Source organism: Rhinolophus sinicus, chromosome 17 (assembly GCF_057876585.1).
Source record: "Rhinolophus sinicus isolate RSI-liver-muscle chromosome 17, RSI-T2T, whole genome shotgun sequence".
Taxonomy (NCBI): Eukaryota; Metazoa; Chordata; class Mammalia; order Chiroptera; family Rhinolophidae; genus Rhinolophus; species Rhinolophus sinicus.
Genome location: NC_142517.1, coordinates 207893681 through 207907526, shown reverse-complemented (window position 1 = coordinate 207907526; position 13846 = coordinate 207893681). Strand labels below are relative to the sequence as shown.

Below are 13846 nucleotides of genomic sequence, written 5' to 3'. Positions count from 1 at the left end.
GTGTCCTTTGTCTATTTTCTAACTGGGTTTTGTTTTTCTTTTACTGTTGAGTTTTGAGTATTCTTTATATAATCTAGAAAGGACTCCTTAAAATTGCTTCCAATCAGACAGTGGCACCGCACTGATGTTTAAATTGTCCTTTCTTTGATTAGATTATCAACAGAGCCAATTTTTAAAAATAAATAACTAACAGCTGTCCGATGATGTAAAGAAAATACAGTGTGGAAAATTTGATTCCAAACTCAACTCACCCACAGGCTCGACTTGATCAACGTGGTCTATATAGTCTCTCTTCCCCAGGTAGATGGTCACCTGTGGGAAGAACAGGTATGGATTCTAAATGGCCAAAGAACACTCACCTAACGCATTCACATTAAAAATCAGCAACAACTAAAACATTCTGATTAGTCTTGAGAAGAGGAGCTACCTGGCAGCAGCCCACCCATCCCCTCTCTCCCCTGCTGGGCTGTGGGCAGAGCCAACGATGGCCCCAAGGTGTGCTGTTTCCTCCACCTCATAGATCTGCTCCAAGGAATCCTTCCCACCTTTTTGGAAGGTCCCTGTTCTCTTCACCTTTTCCCATCAAGCCTCGTTCTGATATCAACTAGTTAAACTTGTTGAATTAACTGATAATACTTTTAGTGGAAATCTATCCCTATCCTATGCAAATGAGGCTTCTCCCACCTATTTGCATGTGAAGCCTTTCATTTCTAGCTGTGAATGAAAGCTTTCCCCTCCTTGTTAAAATAATTTTTAGACTGAGCAAAGAGCTGGGAGATTTGTGTCCATCCCTGAAATCCCACCAGGTGAGCTTCTGTACAGGTAAACCTGAACCAATGCTCTGAGGAACAGGGGAGGGTGGAGCTGGGGGCGGGGCATAATGGGGGTGGGGGGTGAGAGACGACCAGTGTCTGGTCCTGTCTTCTCCACTTGCATGTGCCTGGCAGCAAAGGTCTTCATCCACCCACTCTGTGGGAGGGCATGGGTTGGTTCACCACCACTCACCACTTTACCCCACGGAAGTGTGAGTGCTCTGATGGTAAGAACTCTGTCTTTCATCCATCTTTCAGCCATCACAGTGGCTAGGACAGTGTTTGGTACCTAACAGGAAGTCAGTGAACGTGTGCTAAGGGCACCAGTGAGTGTGTGCACCCTGGCCTGCCCCCTTCTTCCCTGCAGCCTCTTAAATTCATATTTTTAGATTCAGAAACACCCGAAGTCATTTTTGTTGGCCTCAAATCATCTCCTAAATTTACATTCTCACACTGGATGTCCTGGAGTGAATCCCTGTGCCTTCTGGGTTATTGGATTACTGACGCTGAAGTACCTGAAGAGCAGCAGAGCCAGGTGGCCGGGATGGCGAAGGGATGCTTTTGGGCAACACCAATAACAAATTCAGTGTATACAAAGCCCAGAGCCAAGAGGATGCTTTTGGAACTGCCAATGGTTTCATCTGCAGGTGAATGGCCACCAAACAGGAATGCAGGCTCATGCCAGAAAGTTTTAGAGGACCTGACCCTAAAGAATCCAGGAAGAGGTTGAAGCGTTTTGAGCAGGATGAAACACCTGCACTTAAATAGCATTTAGAGTGTTTATCATGCACCAGGCACCAAGCTACATCATTTAATCCTCACAGCAACTCTGTGAGACAGGAATTAACCCCATTTTATAGAGGAGAATACTGAGACTTCGGTCACCCTAACAGCGAAGTGGAGAGTGCACTGGCAGGGGAAAGCCAGGCAGGCAGTTGACACAGCTGGGAGGGGGCGGACTGGAGGGGGAGTGGGAGGGAAGACGGCAGGTGAAGAGGTGAGCGTCTCTTGTTTTTCACACTTTGGCTGTGAAGGAAGGAGAGCTAGAAAGGGGACCAGGTCAGGGGGAGTTGGTGGTGGTGTGTTGAGGTGCCTGAGGTTGGTACTTGTTTTTTGTGCTCAGGCCAAGTCCAGGAAGAGAGGGAGAAGCTGCAGATGCAGCCAGGAGGGAGGCTGATGGTGGAGGCCCTCACACAGGTGGTGTGAGTAGCCTGAGCTTCAGGTGGGAGCACAGTTTGGGGCCAGTTCTCTTCTGCTGCAAATGGCAGGTAGAGAAGTGGGGCTGAACAATGTGGGACTGCAACTGGCCCACCCAGCAGCCATGTGCTCCTTCTGCTTGGACAAAAGTCACCCACTGTGTCAGGGTCCTCCATCCCTCATGTGGTCACGTGCTAAGACAAGGCTAGCCCCAGAGCATGATCCTTGATTGGCCGGATCCAATTATGATCATCCAACTCCTTTGACTCAGGTTTGGTTTAGTGTGGGCATGTGACCCCGTTTTGACCAATAAGCTATGAGAGAAGTCTGCTGGAGGGCTGCTGGGAAAATATTTCCTCACTCCTGAAAAGAGACCCCAGGAATCAACAGCCTCTTTCTTCTTCTGGGGGTAAATGAGGGTGAGACACCTGCTGCTGGGTAGCCTTGTCACCAGCGGGAGGACGAAGATCACAGAAGAAGGCAGAGTGGAGAGCATCAGAGAAATGGCCCCAGTGCCCTGCACGCAACACCCGGAGCCACACAGAGGTTGAAGTTGGAATGACCCTAATATGTGAGACATTGATGAATTATTTTTCCCCTATACACAAAAAATTCTGAATTTCTTGGTTCAAAGGATGTCTCTTGGGTGTGAGGAATTAAAAAGTGGGGAAGTGAGATGGCCCAGCAAGGTGTGGGTTCTCTCTTCCTCTTTCAGACGTCAAGATAAAGTATGCTGGAAAGACACACACTGGAAAAGAGTTTGGAGAATGAAAGATTGAGGGGTACCCAACTTGTCACCACAAACAATTAGGGTACTTGATGAAAATGGCGGAGTTCCTCAGCTAAGAGAGGAGAGGGTAGAGAGCGCCGTGGGCAGCCCTAGTCTCTTTGGATCAGAGTTTTTTGGGGGCCCAGAGTTTTTTGGGGGAAGTCAACCAGAAGAATGATTTAGGTCCACATGGTCCAATACGGTACCTACTAGTTTAGGTGGCTACTGGACACCTGAAATAGGGCCATTCCAAATTGACAGGGGCTATAAATGTAGACTACACAGCAGATTTTAAAGACTTAGAAAATGCACGTGAAATATGTCGTCAATAATTTTTACGTCATCTACATGTTAAAATAATAGTTTTTGGATGTATTAGTTTAAATAAAGTACAATGTGAAAATGAACTCCACCTCTTACTTTTTAAATGTTGACTACTGAAAAATGTAAAAATTAAAATTAAAATAGATGGTTTGCATTGACGGTGCTGAGATAGACCATAGGCCCCTAAGAAGCCATCATGTGGAGCAAGGAGACCCTATCCATGGAGGCTGGGAGGATCCTCCCTCGGGTCTCCCATGCCAGGAAGTTCTTGGGCACGTCTAGACCATCTAACGTGCCCCCAATAGAGCCAACAGTGGCATCGTCTCTGCCGAGTACGCAGGTTGCCAGGATACTGGTGGCCATGTGGTCACAGGGCAGCGTGGTGGAAAGGGAGCAGCTGGAGCATGTCCCTTAGCCAGTGGCCCTGAAGGTGCAGGGAGGTTGTGAGCACGGAGGCTGGTTGTGCACAGGAGGTGGACAGCTGCATCGAGTCAGCTGTAGGGCTTTTCCCAGGCAGGCAGGTAAGATGATAGGCAAAGGGCCACGTGAGTTACAGGCATTGACAAAACAGTATTTGAAATGGTAAGTCATGGGTTCAAGGCTGGCTAGGAAAAGAAGTGAACTTGGGGGTGAGGGCGCGGGGGCTGAGACTAGGGGAAAATTAAGGGTCTCAGGACTAACGTCTCATTGCGATTGTAGAGAAGTTGTATTCTGCAATTTGCTTATTTGTTTATCTCATTTATCGCCCATCCTCAGACAGAGATGGAATATAGACTTAGAGCGTCCCTCAGCCTCAGACAGCCTTGGACTTGATCATGTCTATTCTTGTAAAAGCTTTCTTAATAACAAACAAAGGAAAAACATTTCCATCAAATCACTCATTTCTGTAGCACTTACGGATTTGTCCCGGGAGGTCTTCTTGAAGATAACATGGTTTGGTGTAGACTTACTGGCTGCCATGCTATCTGTCCGTGGCACCTTCTTCCACCTTGGAATGGACGTCAGGTGTTAAGAGGGCTGGGGAACGGTAAAACAATTCTTAATATAAAGCCAAGAACATTCTGGGTATAACACCTACTCATAAGAGAGACGCTGTACAGCCATTCCCTTCTACCTGCCTTACTATCCATGTTTGATGAAACAAGGTCTTTGTCTAGTTTGTATTGCACTGCGGTGTGCTGTTCTTAAAAAGGTGTTTTATTTCTCTTGAGAAGCCTCAAACATTTCTTAGTAAACCTCACCAGGAGTCCAGCTCAATTCCAACGAGGAGGCTTTACTTTCTGACTAACCTTTGGTATTGTCACACTTAGCCAGGTGGAATTTAAAATTCTGTCACGATGATGTCTTCTGGCAATTAAGACAGAAAAAGTTCCTGAAAAGCACAACATACCCACCTCACAAATATCATTTTCAAAATATATTAAATCCCCAAAAGTTCTGTTCAGAAACTCATACTAAGTGGTGCTTTCCTCTTCCTGCCGTGTCGTTACACCACCACCACCACACAGCCCCAGCTGTACAGACAATGAAGAGGCCATCTTAGCTACGTGGAATTCAATACACTCCGAGTTTCCTTAACAAGCAAAGTGCATAGAAACTACATAGAAAAGGAGACACGGGGACAGACTACATGAAAATGCCCGTCATCCTGACCCGTGCCCTTCCCTGTACCTGCCCCAAGTTTCTGAGAAGGCTTGTGTGAGGGCGGTCACATACCTTGTGCAACCAGCTGGATGGGCCTGGGAGGCGAGGAGGAGGTCTCTGTGCCCTCTGGGGTGGCGGCCAGGCCCTGCTGTCTACCCAGGTGACCCTAGCATGGCCCTAGGCTGATGTGCGTGGGGCATTTGTAGGGAATCTGGCCCAGCACCCAGATCTCAATGTCTCGAAGCCAAATCCCATCTGAGGAGCAGAGTGGAAATTGGATTAGTGTTGAGACGGGTGAACTGGTAGTTTCAGCAGTTCTAAGCATTAGGCAAGGGTCTCCTCCCGGAGGGGCTCAGATGCAGGATGTGTCATGCTCGAGCGGGGAAGGTACGATGGGAGGGACAGCCGCTAAAGGAAAGCCACTTTTTCTTCTAACCCTCTTTGGGTTCTGGAAATAGACTGATTATCCCTCCACAGGACAGGATTTTCTAGTGCTCAACACACTTGATTAAACTCAGCAGGCAGATAACGCAACCTGAGGGGCAGAGATATAAACAAAAAGGTCAAGGAGAAACATCAACCTCAAGAGGAACCTTGGTACCACGCAAACCAAACTAGATGGGTCCCTCCCCTCCACCCCGTGTCCTGATTACATCACACGTCCTGTCTGTTTCCCCCCAGAGCCTCTGGAATCTGTCCATGGCTTCCCCCGAGCCCATACCAACCCCACTGCTTTCCTGGATCAGAATGTCCCCTGCTGTCTGACTGCACCATCTCCACCCTCCAGGGCCCTCCAAGCCCCGCTGTCAACCCCTGCTCCCTCTCCCCAATGCTCTCAGGACACAGACACACGTCTTTCAAACTCTAGCTGCCTTTCACATGGCCCTGCACCACACACTCCCACTGTTCGTGCCTGAACAACCCTCTCCTCACCTCACCGACTTCACCCTTCAGATTCCTGCTCGGGGGAGCCTTCCCCAACCTCCGGGACTAGGTTAGACACAGTGCATTTGACACTTGGGTGGGAGATTACTTCACGTCTCTTCCCATACTTGACTGTCAGCTTCATGAGGGCAGGGACCCACAGCGTTGTGCTTCCTGCACTTTTGTATCCCAGGGCCCAGAACAATGGCTGCTCCCAGGAACACTCAGGGAGTGAATGATCGCATGCTGTGGCCACTAAACACATTTACTCACACACTGGACTTGACCTGGCATCTGGGAATGAGGCGAGTCGAAACAGAAGCTTGTCTGTGATGTTAGCATCCGTCAAAACACTGCACTGGCTTCCCACCTCAGTCTGGATCACGCCTACAAGGCCCTGCGTGAGCGGCTCCCGTTATCTCGGACCTTATTTCTCACCACCTCACCCACTTTGCTCCGGTCCACTGGCCTCTGCTTTTCTTCAATCCTGCCTCGGGGACTTTGCACTTCTCTTTCCTCCTCCGGGACACTTCCCACAGATAGTCCCTCGGCTCAGTCCCTTAATTTCTTTGGGTCTTTACTTCAATGTCACCCTATCCATCTACACCCTGCTTTATCCCACCTCACTCAACACTTCTGTCCTTCTCTGCATTTTTTCCATAGCACTCATCACCATCTAACGTAAAATTTACCTTTATTTAATCTTGTTTATTGTCTGTCCCCCTACCCACCATTACTAGAATGTAAGTTCCAGGAGTTTTGAGATTTTTTTCACTGTTTCGTAGCTATCTAGTAACGAGAATAGGGACCTCAATACACGTCTAGTCAATCAATAAGTCACTGGATGACAATAGTGTAATAGCTGGCAATAAAGTTGGGGATTTTTTTTTAATTTCTAAGGGAAAAACTTTTTTTTACAGAAGCATGCCAACTGATACATGTAAAAGAAGTAATAGAGAAACATCATTTGACAAACTAACTGTATTACTCACGGCTTTTTATTTTCTGTATTTCTAATGCTTTGACGTAGAGGCCTTCCAGCCCCTGGAGTAAATAACTGCCTTTCGAATGCAAACTAACCCATCCAGAGCCCATACACCTCCACACCTGTCTCACAGGCTGAGCCACCACTGCGCTGGCCTAATCACCCAGGGCTGGGGACCCGACACCTGGAGACAGCCTCCACGCCCCAGAACCTGCTGCAGTTACCTAGACTTGCCCATTTTAAGCTTATCCTGCCTCACTAGTTCTTTCCCGTGGAAACCACAAAGCGATCCTTGCCCATGTTTTCCCCTTGAGCCCTCAGCCTCCTGACCAACCCGGGTGCTTCCCCACGTGGCCCTCTACGGCGTGGCCTGCCCCCTTTTGGGAATTGTAGCGAACTATCTCTTCAATGGCAATCGTCTCTCCATCTGTGGGCCTCACCATACTTGAATACCGAAACTCACGTTTTAAAACACTGATGAAAGTGACTCAGACAAGGCTTATTCACTGGTGTCAAAGCCATTAGGTGAAGGGTTGATGGGGAAATGGCTGTCCCTACAGCACCAAGGGGATGCCGTATGGATTCTGGGCTCATCACCAGGGGCAAACCTTACTGCGCAATGGGGAACCAGGGTGTCCTCTGTCAATCTCAGCATCGCCAATGGTGCCGATCAGACGAGATGTCACCTTGGGGTAACCAAAGCCTTCAAGCTTTTGGCATGACTTCTGGTTTACGGGAAATAAAAGGAATAGAGGAACAAGTGAAATGACACAAGAGCTAGCTACCAGATGAATCCAGAAAGTAGCTGGTGTCTTTTCTAAGTCAACGTCATAGAAAAGGGATGTACTAGAGTAAAAGACACTTAGGACTCAATACCAGACGTGATGTTTGGTCCCAGGTTCGATGCCCACAGGGACAAACAGGATGTATAAGGCATTTTGGGTCCATTGGGAAAATCCGAATATGATCTAGGTGACAGATAAGATGAAAATATCTGGAAGAGGGAGGCAGACTGTGAATGAACAAAGGTGGTCATGGGATGGTATGTATAGTATGATCAGATTTTCCAGTCTATGTGTGCGTAAATGTGCACACATATGTGTATATTTATATATGTGCATGTTTTCACCCCCATTACATGTACAATCGGCAAAGATATACAGAGAAGCTAACATTGGTGGTCTGTGTGGTGGGAATGTTAGGTTTTTAAAATTTTTGTCTGTAATTTAAAATTTTTCTCAATCATTTACTACTCTTATGACAGAAAAGCTAAAATATAACACTGTTATAAATTTAGAAGACCATCTAATTTTTCCCTAAAAAATACAAAAATAAGAAAGACCAATGACTAGGGTGTTTTTTTTATTGTCCCCATCGGAAGGGCTGCTCCGAGCTGTTGCTGCAGGTCTCAGTACCAGTGTGCAGCTGTGGGGGCTCCTGGGACCGTCCTGTTGTATTAGTACCAGGCCGTCGGGGGGTGCAGACCTGTCGCCAGCCTGCCATGGCCTGGCAGGTAGGGGAACCGGGTGACTGGATGCCAGGTCTCCCTCTTTTTGAAAACAGTCTCTGATAGTCATTCCCAACCCTTGGTCTGTGATGAATTTTTCTCTGCTTAGTGGAGAAATGAGTAAAGTTGGGAGTTTTTCCATAGAACCAAATGTATTCAGTATACAGGATTGTCCTTTTTTCTAAGGTTATGAGGTTCTCGGTTTTTTTGTATTAAAACGTCCTGTTTCTTCTTCCCTATCTTTACTGAGGTGTACTTTACATACGACCAAGTGTACTCATTTTCAGTGTATAGTGTGATGAGTTTAACCACCGCTATGATGAAGACAGAGAATACTGCCATCACCCCAAAAGGCCCGTGGCACCCATCTGTCAACTCCTCCAACTCCCACAACTCCAGGAAACCACTTATTTGCCTTCTGTCATTAACTTTGCATCTTCTACAATCCATCCTGAATTTTAGAACAGCAAAGCTGAAATAATAAACACCCAGTCAACACCGAGATGGGACAACAAACATTTTGCTGCACGTGCTCATCTCTAGCGCTTTTTTCCTTTTCAACCATTTGAAAGTAAACTGCAGACATCACCACACTTGGCCCATAAACACTGCAGAGTGTAGCTGCTAAGCAGGACAACCTGTGGTTGGTTTGTTTGTTTTTTAAATCAAATAAAGATGGGAGTAATTGGTAGTTTAGAAAAAAACATCCTTACTTGGCCAAAATAAAAAGGTGCCACCTCTCCTGCGATTCTTCTGGAGATTTACTGGCCTATGAATTCTCCAAGTCTGGGCACCACCAGCTCTAGTAACACTTGTTTCTCAGGAGTCAGCGTCCAGTGAGACGATGCTATAGGACCCGTGTACCCTCCCCCCAACACCCAGCACAGAGCCGGCTCTGGGGGTGGTTAGCGGGGGGCAGGGATGTTCAGCTAAGCAGCTTACGGGCTTTGGGGCAAGGCTATCGTCTCCCAGGCTTACGAGGGCACATGCGTGAGGAAAACGGGTACACTGTGCGGGACATCAACTACAGAATGAAAACCGCGTGTCCTCCCTCTGCCTTAGTTTGACGAAGCTGAGAGCTCCTGAGCAGTTTGAGGCAACTCTATTTATGAAGAGTACCAGGGAATCGGAGCTTTTAAAAACCACCGTAATTCCAACATGTACCACTTCATCCACTGGTCTAGAGAACAGAAGGGCTGTCTGTTCCGGTTTATACCTGAAATCATACATGGAATCCTATGGGTTCTTAAGGCGGGCAGGCACCCTTAAAAAGCATGTAGTCCACACCCCAACCCTTGCTTGGGTCTCCTCCACAATAGCCACAAAAAGTTGAATGCTTCCAGGGATGGGGAAATCACTACTGCATTGCTTTGGAACAGCATGAAGTGTGAGAAAATTCTTTTGTCAGGATGGAACCAGCCTCCCTTCTTCTCTCCATTGCTCCAAGTTAATCTAACCTCTTCCGCATGTAAATCTGTCATAATTAGAACACAGGTGCTCATTCCCGGTGGGTATTAAAACCCTCACCACCCTGGGATCCTATCCCAAAGTGGATTTCAGACTTCCATCTTGAGGCATCATACTGGGAATGGCACTTCATGCTCAGGTCCTGTGCGCCAGGAGCGTGTTGTACGAAGAGCCCGACAGGAGTCCTGGGTTCTGTGGCTCACTGGTGAATCCACTGCACCCGAGAAAGCACCTCTGCCTCACTGCTGTTCTCTTCATCTGCAGAGGGGGAGCCCCGACGTGCCGTCTTGCAGGGTTGGGGAGATGCGTGGGGTGTGCAGACGAGTCCTTTAAAAGAACAATGAACTGTGCAGAGTGGAGGCTCTCCCTCGTCCCGAGTGAGGGTGCTGTCTGCCTAGGGTGCCTCTTCACCCTCCGCTCATGCCACATGCACACGGGGGCGGGGAGGGGAGTTTCCATGGTAACGAGGCTGCTTCAACATGGGAAATTTGGAGTCGACCACAAATCAAGTTGCTTACTCCTGCAGGTGGCAAAGTTAGGTAGATGCCTTTTGGAGGAGATGGGCTGAATGTTTGTGTCCCCCAAAGTCACACGTTAAAGCCCTAACCGCCACTGTGTGGGGATCTGAGACGGGGCCTTTGGGAGGCGACTAGGGATGGATGAGGCCACGGGGGTGGGGCCCCGATCTAACAGGATTAGTGTCCTTATAGACCCCATTCTCTCCACTCCACGTGCACAAAGAAGCCATGCGAGCACGCGGTGCCACGGCAGTGCCCGACAGGCCGAGGCCTCAGAACGAAACCTACGTCACCGGAACCTTGAGCTCAGACTTCCAGCCTCCAGAAGTGTGGGAAAGGAGTTTCTGTTGTTGAAGCTGCTCAGTCAATGGTATTTTGTTATGGCAGCGCGAGCTACACAAGGGCCCATGCTTTTCCTCAGACAGATGGGACTGCTATAGATCAAAAAAGTTTGAGAGAAACTGACACTAACCCAGTGTAAAAATACACCCTTTTCTGTTGGGACCCAATAAAGGTGGTGGTTGTGCAACACTGCAAATGCACTAAATGCCACTGTATTCCTCCCTTTAAAATGGTTAATTTTGTCATGTGGTTTTCAACTCAATCAATTTAAAAACAGTAAAAAAATTTACATCATGATCCTGTACATACACACATATGTACAGAATAAAATTTCTACAAAACATTTACCCTTACTGTGTGGTTTATTCTTACATTTTTTAACCACCTCCCTTCCCTCTTTGTCACTGTTCCTTTCACCTGGTTATGACCCACTATCATGGGGCTGGTTTGTTCTTTGCTGATTCAATTCTACTAAATAAAAACTTTACTGAGTACCCACTCTGTGCCAAGCTCTACATGGGCATCAAGCATACGGCTGCTCCTGAGACTTCTGACATCTTAGAACCATCTGGGCATGTGCTCCAGGGAACAGGACTTATGGCGTCCTAGCTAGAAACCAGACGTGTACTACAGCCTGTCTTCTCACCGGCCTGGCTCATAAACGTACCTACCGATTGTCTCTTAAGTCCGTTTCTCTAAAAAGTGAAGCCTGAATTCACCGGCTCTTCTCTAGCCAATGGGGTGTAAAAAGCACCCCAAACAGAGTGACACGTGCTTTACAGTGCCGCCTGCTTTCTTGCTGTGTCGCCCTTGCTCCCCTAGCTGACTTGCACATCCACAGACGTGAGGGAGGCTGGCCTCCACCACTCAGCCCAGCCCACGAACAGAATCGTAAGGAAGGTTGTTTTAAGCCATTACACTTGAAGGCAGTTTGGTGAGCGGCGGGAGCTAACTGGACCCCAACTCAAACCAGTCAGTCATACAAACACATCGGCGAGACAATCGGGAAAATGAGACTATAAACTGGATGGTGAACGGCACTGAGCTCCTGTCCATTCCACGAGGTGTAACTATGACATGGAGCCCTTATTAGCTTGGGAGGAATGCTGATTTACGGGGACAATGACATACTTGATTTGTTATAAAACACTCACAAATTGTTGAGTGGCAGGTAGGTACGCCGAGGCTCATTACACGAGTGTTTCCTCTGCCCCCTTAGGTTCCGGGCCCAGCCGGACCTGGACGTTCGGAAGCATCTGGAGTGAAGACAGGGAAGGGTTCAGAGGCACAGGTGGAAACCAGGACGCCAAGCTACGGAAGCCCAAGCTCCCTGAGGAACGAGATCAAATGGTGCTGAGGTGAGTGAGGCAGCTAAGAATCATTTCCTGGATCAGAGTCTAATCTTTTACTGGCACGTACCACGTATCCTGTGTTTTTACAGAATCTATGCCAATACAGACATATTTCACTCTACTCAAGATTTCCAGTTTATTGGCTTGAAACTTTGGGATGCCCAGCACGACTGGGATGCACTGTAGTAGGAGACACAAGGGAAAAGATGCAGGGGAGTAAAGGGGTTAACACAGCGACTCTCCCCCCCCCCCCCCAACGCCCCAAGAGGCACTCTGACATCAGCCTCACGCTGCAGGCCTGGGGGGCCAGGCGATCTGAGGTGGCCATCACTGCCCCCTCCATTGCCCCCCCATGCCTACGGAGGGGTCAGGATCTAAGACAGCTCCTCGCTTAGCTCTGAACCCTTGCCCTAGTTGCAAAATAGGACACAATTCAGATCTTACAGAATGAGAGCCAGACTCCTTCTCTGGGTCCAAGGCGTCTTATAAAACCAGAAATGCTTGGTTTCTGCAGCCCAGCAAACAATCTCGTATGAGATGCTTTATCAGGATCACTCTTCTCACTGGTGACTCACACAGGTGATGAGCTTCAAGTCCACATTTTAAAATGTCCAATTCCCCAAGGTCACGGTCATGTTCTAAATGTGAAGACACACAGGTAGCTCTGTACACCTTGGTACTCTCTGCCGTCTGGAACTCCCCTACCAACCCTACCTTGGGGCTTGCGCTGCCACCCCCCACCCCCTGCCCCCGGCTGAGAGCAGCATCCTCCATTTACCTGTGTCCATATAAAACTTCCCATGTGCCACAATGCACAGGCGCCAAGGGGCTTTACGAGCCACAGGATAAGGGCTACTGTGTGCAGTCTGTGCTTTAATACATCCAATGTGATTTATTAGTTTTGGGAAATGACCTGAGAAATACAAGTTCATTAAAAAGATGTTTTTAAGTTCTCAGCTTCGGAAGTATATTAACGTCTGGATCAAAGCTGACAACACTTACAAGGACGCACACTGGCTGTCACCCAGAAACTGTCCAGGAGATTAAAAACCTCTATGCCCACCGCTCCGCACCCCACAGAACCAGCAGCACTAGGGTCGGGTCCCAGGTGATCTGACAGAGGGAGGGTGAAGACCCAGAGCTGGATGAAGTCAGACTCCTCTGTAGCATGAGTCCACACCATCAGCTAACTTGGCAGTCAGGTGACCTGCAAAGAGCTTTACAGTGTGGATGCATCTCAAATGGAAACATTGTTGTTACAAGCAGAGGAGCCACGCTCCCCTCCAAGTTCAAAGAGAACGGGATAATCGGAGGCTACTGCAGAGAGCAGCCTCACTCCCCTCCAAGTTCAAAGAAAACGGAGGCCACACATCGCTTACTTTGGGCTCCTTTTATAATGACTCACTCACTTCTTTAAGGTGACTTGCAAAGGGCTCTCTCAGCTGTTTAGAAAGTGCTGGCTGCTGCCAAGACTTCAGATCCTAATGGAATCTTGACTCAAGTTGCTGGGCTGAGCAGATGTTCGGCCAACCCCTCTGTAAACACAGTGCGGGGACGGTCCAGGTTTTTCGGGGGATTCCGGGAGATCTGAATTTGTTAATGGCACAAGGCTGCCTGTTAGATACCTGAGCTCCCATGAATAAACCACTCCTCAGAGAGGTAATTCACGCCGTTCTGCAAAGAGGATGAGTGGAGGCCAGAAGACGACATGTATAGAGCATTATCAGTGCTATGGACGGTCTCCCATGCAGGGAGCAGGAACTTGTACCTGCAGCACGCCTAACAGTGCGCTGGGCTCTCAGATGACAGCTGCTCAAATTCTGAAGAGACCCTTTCCTGGTTCCGGTTAACATGTGCAAACAATGGGAAACTATGGAATGTTGACGTTGACAGGCTGTGATACCCTGGGCTTAAGTGATGAACGAGGAAGGACAGCAGGAAATTACTAGCCGTTATTTACTAATGAGTAAATACCAGGGAAATAAATGAAAGAAACTGATTTTTA

General features: G+C 48.2%; 1 protein-coding gene across 4 annotated transcripts in view; it reads right to left on the bottom strand.

Moving 5' to 3' along the window:
- SAG (S-antigen visual arrestin) overlaps nucleotides 1-13601 on the bottom strand; it is a 35755-nt gene extending 22154 nt beyond the window's left edge. The window contains exons 1-3 of one of the 4 annotated variants that reach the window (XM_088793920.1): nucleotides 4819-13601; nucleotides 4000-4090; nucleotides 252-312 (exon numbers count right to left, since the gene is read on the bottom strand). In XM_088793920.1, coding sequence (XP_088650046.1) covers nucleotides 252-312; nucleotides 4000-4062 — 124 coding nt within the window. In that variant the 5' untranslated portion in view covers nucleotides 4063-4090; nucleotides 4819-13601. Of the gene's footprint in view, nucleotides 1-251; nucleotides 313-3999 lie in introns of all 4 variants that reach the window. The other 3 variants (XM_088793919.1, XM_074315223.2, XM_074315237.2) reach the window with 3 other exon arrangements.
- Nucleotides 13602-13846: the final 245 nt, after the last annotated feature.